The sequence below is a fragment of the Propithecus coquereli genome, unplaced genomic scaffold (assembly GCF_000956105.1).
Source record: "Propithecus coquereli isolate 6110/MARCELLA unplaced genomic scaffold, Pcoq_1.0 Scaffold525, whole genome shotgun sequence".
Classification (NCBI taxonomy): Eukaryota; Metazoa; Chordata; class Mammalia; order Primates; family Indriidae; genus Propithecus; species Propithecus coquereli.
In genome coordinates this window covers 71357-74759 of record NW_012151119.1, presented here as the reverse complement: position 1 = coordinate 74759, position 3403 = coordinate 71357, and the positions used below count along the sequence as shown (strand labels likewise).

Here is a 3403-nt window from a genome sequence, read left to right as displayed (position 1 = left end):
CGTAGAGTAAAAGTGCTGGGTGTCCCCTCTTGTCACCGAACCGGCTGGCCGTGCCGTGCGCTGCCGGGGGAGGGGCAGACGACACCTGCAGCCAGGCCTGTGTGGGGTCGGCCCCGCCCGCCCGCCCGCCCCCTGCCCTGCGCACGGCGGCGGCGACACTCACCCTTCCTGGCTGCAGGAGGTCCCCCTGGCCCCGGACGCTGTGCTCGATGTGGACCAGCCTCTGCAGGTTTTCCTGCGGGGGGAGCGGGGCAGGAGGGAGGCGGTCAGGGCCCCTCCTGGGGCTCTCCTCTGCCCCGCACGGAGTGGCCCCGCTTCCTCGTTAGAGAAAACGCAGCCTGGAAAGGTCTGCCCCCAAATCCGGCCTCTTGCAAGAGGCAGGACCGGGACCCGGGCCCGGGCGGGCGGGACGCCAGGGCCGTGGGCTGTCCGCGGTCAGGCCGGTCCCCCCGGGTCTGGGGCCTGACAACACCCCGTGTTTCCGTGTGCCGTGGGGACGGCCCACCTGGCCTCTCTGTGCCATCTGACACCCGTCTGTCTCTGGGCCACCGCGCCTGCCCACTGGCCCCGTGTCCTCCGCGAGGCCTGGAGCGTCCGGACTTGGGCAACCCGGGACCCAAGGCTGGGGTCAGGCTGTCCTGGCCTGCGGGCCGGGTGGGGAACGGCGGCCAGGAAAATGCATCGCCTGGCGGGAGACGGGACCCAAGCCCTTTGCAGCCTCACGGTTAGAGAAACAAGTGTCTGAGATTCCCCCCGTCGCGCTCTCACCGGGTTACGCAAAATACGCAAAGTGACAAGGCTCTGTCTCCTCGGCGCGGCACCCGACCGTCCCAGAGACAAAGCACCCACCTCGCGGGCAGGTGCCCCTTGAACCTACGCAGGGGCAGGGTCTAAGGTCACCTCACAGGGAGAAAGTCACGTGCAGAGAACTCGCCTGGATAAGTCGTCTCCGTGACCCACGTTTGGGGCCACAAAATCCTGCACGGTAAAGAACAAGTAGCGGTCGTTCTGGTTCCAGTTGTGACGCAGAAAGCTGCAGAGAACGCCGCTCTCGTCGGCTGTGACACAGGAAAGCGTCACTTTCTGCATCTCGCGAGACCGCCGAGGAAACCCGAGGGAAGCAAACTCCGAGCCCCTCCGCGGAGAAACGGGACGTGGGGACGGTCGCGCCTTCGGCGGCGCAGAGAAGGGACGGTGCCGGCGCAGAGGACGGCAAGAAGAAAGCCGCTAAGATGTTGACGCATTCTTAAGGGTCAAGGGTGGACCGCGGGACAGTTTGGAGGAGCAGGAGCCACAGGCACGAGGGACCCGGCTCCGCTGGGTGCTCGAAAGCGAGGCGGGGTCAGGGCAGGGCCCACGAGGACCCCGCTTGGATGGTGAGGACGCGGACAGGCCTCTCTCGCGCAGGACTGCGCCCTCCTGCCCCAGAGCCCGGCACGGAGCCACTGCTGGGGACAAGGGTACAAGCAAGGGCTGCCTGCCCCCCGGAGAGGACTGGGGGTGACCCCGGAGCCGGGAACCACGCAGAGGCCACGCCCCGCCGGGGACGGCAGAGAGCTGTCCACAGATCTAAGGCTGCTGAGCAGGGGACAGGCGGGGACGCGGAGGGAGCCCGGCCCACGGGCCCCGCGTCAGACGGAGGCTCGTGCAGGAGGACAGACAGCTCAGCGGCAAGTAACGAGGGTAACGCTGAAAGCTGAGCACGGAGCAGGAGTAAGAGACAAGCTCTCCGGGAATAAACACTGCGCAACGCCCGGCACTTGGCCAGAAATTACTAGAAACACAAAAACGCAAAGACGAAGAGTCCCAAACATCTTCAAAGCATCCCATGAAGCCAGCTAATTTCTTTCTATTTTTTTAGTAGAGACGGGGTCTCGCTATGTTGCCCAGGCTGGTCTCGAACTCCTGACCTCGAGCGATCCTCCTGCCTTAGCCTCCCGAGTAGCTGGGACTACAGGCACGCGCCACCATGCCCGGCTAGTTTTTTCTATAGATATATTTTTAGCTGTCCAGATAATTTCTTTCTGTTTTTAGTAGAGACGGGGGTCTCGCTCTTGCTCAGGCTGGTCTCGAACTCCTGACCTCGAGCGATCCTCCCGCCTCGGCCTCCCAGAGTGCTGGGATCACAGGCGTGAGCCACTGTGCCCAGCTAATTTTTTCTATTTTTAATTGTTTGGCCAATTTCTTTCTATTTTTTTATTTTAGTAGAGACGGGATCTAGCTCTTGCTCAGGCTGGTCTCGAACTCCTGGCCTCGAGCGATCCTCCCGCCTCGGCCTCCCAAGTAGCTGGGATCACAGGCGTGAGCCACCACGCCCAGCCCGCGAGCAGAAAAATTCTAAACAATCTCTGCCCTCGAGAGGAGGAGACAGAATGCCCCTCTCTAGGGTGGGCTGCACAGAATGATCTGGAGACAGGCGGGGGGTCGGCTAGGGGGTCCGGGAGAAAAACCGCACAGTGGAGAAACCGCGGCCGGGTGATCTCGTCCACACCGACAGTGACGAGTCACGGGGACAGCACGCGCCCTCCGTATGACGCAGGGACAATGGCCCTTGGCCCCTGTGATCTCCTCCCCGAATGATCAGGAACCCGGGGTCGCCGTGAGAAAACATCGCGGGTTTGGAGCAGAGCGGCACCCGCCGTCCGCCTGGCCAGCGCGCTCCAAAGCTGTCGCTGTCGCCAAAAAGCAGGAAAGTCTGAGAAACCAACGCGGTCAAAGAATCACAGGAACGTGTGAGGCGGCGTCCAGGGCGGGGCTCTGGGAACAAGGAATTAGGCAAAAACGGAGCCAATCTCAACGAACCAAGTCCATGGTCTCTAACTAATCTTTCTATATCGATATTGCTTCTTTAACGTAATAAATGCACCGCACTAACGTAAGACGCTGTATTATAATCTAATCTAATCTAAGATGTCATATTAACATGGTGCATTTATTAGAGGAAACTGTATACAAGATGCACGCGAGCCCTGTGCTAGTCCCCGAGTTTTTTCTATCAATTTGAAACTGTTCTAAAAAGTCAAGTCTGTCCAGGAGGCAGAGCGGCGGCCGCCGGGGGCGGGAGGAGGTGGGAACGGAAGCGGGTGTTTAGTGGGGACAGAGTTTCAGTTTGGGAAGACGGAAGGTTCTGGAAACGGATGGTGCTGAGGGTTGCACGAGAAGGTGGGTGTAGCTGAGGCCTCTGAACTGGACACTCAAGAGATGGTTCAAATGGTAACTGTCCCTGTGGCTCTGGTCCCCCCAGCACCGCACCAGGCCTGAGTCCCACACACGCCGCCTCCCCTCCTCGTCTGCCCCGACGATGCGCCGCGAGGACCCCGTCACCTCCCGTCCACGCCCACACGGGACGTGACCGCTTCCCTGCTGAGCTGGGACTCAGCCTCAGAATCATGCTTAACACAGC

General features: G+C 61.3%; 1 protein-coding gene across 1 annotated transcript in view; it reads right to left on the bottom strand.

Annotated features, from left to right (window-relative positions):
• The window catches only part of FGD5 (FYVE, RhoGEF and PH domain containing 5), a gene marked incomplete at its 5' end in the record, with an annotated part of 119532 nt that overhangs the window by 45070 nt on the left and 71059 nt on the right, over positions 1-3403 (bottom strand). The window contains one exon of the mRNA XM_012656888.1: positions 164-235. Within this exon, the coding sequence (XP_012512342.1) occupies positions 164-235 (72 nt within the window). The remainder of the gene's footprint in view (positions 1-163; positions 236-3403) is intronic.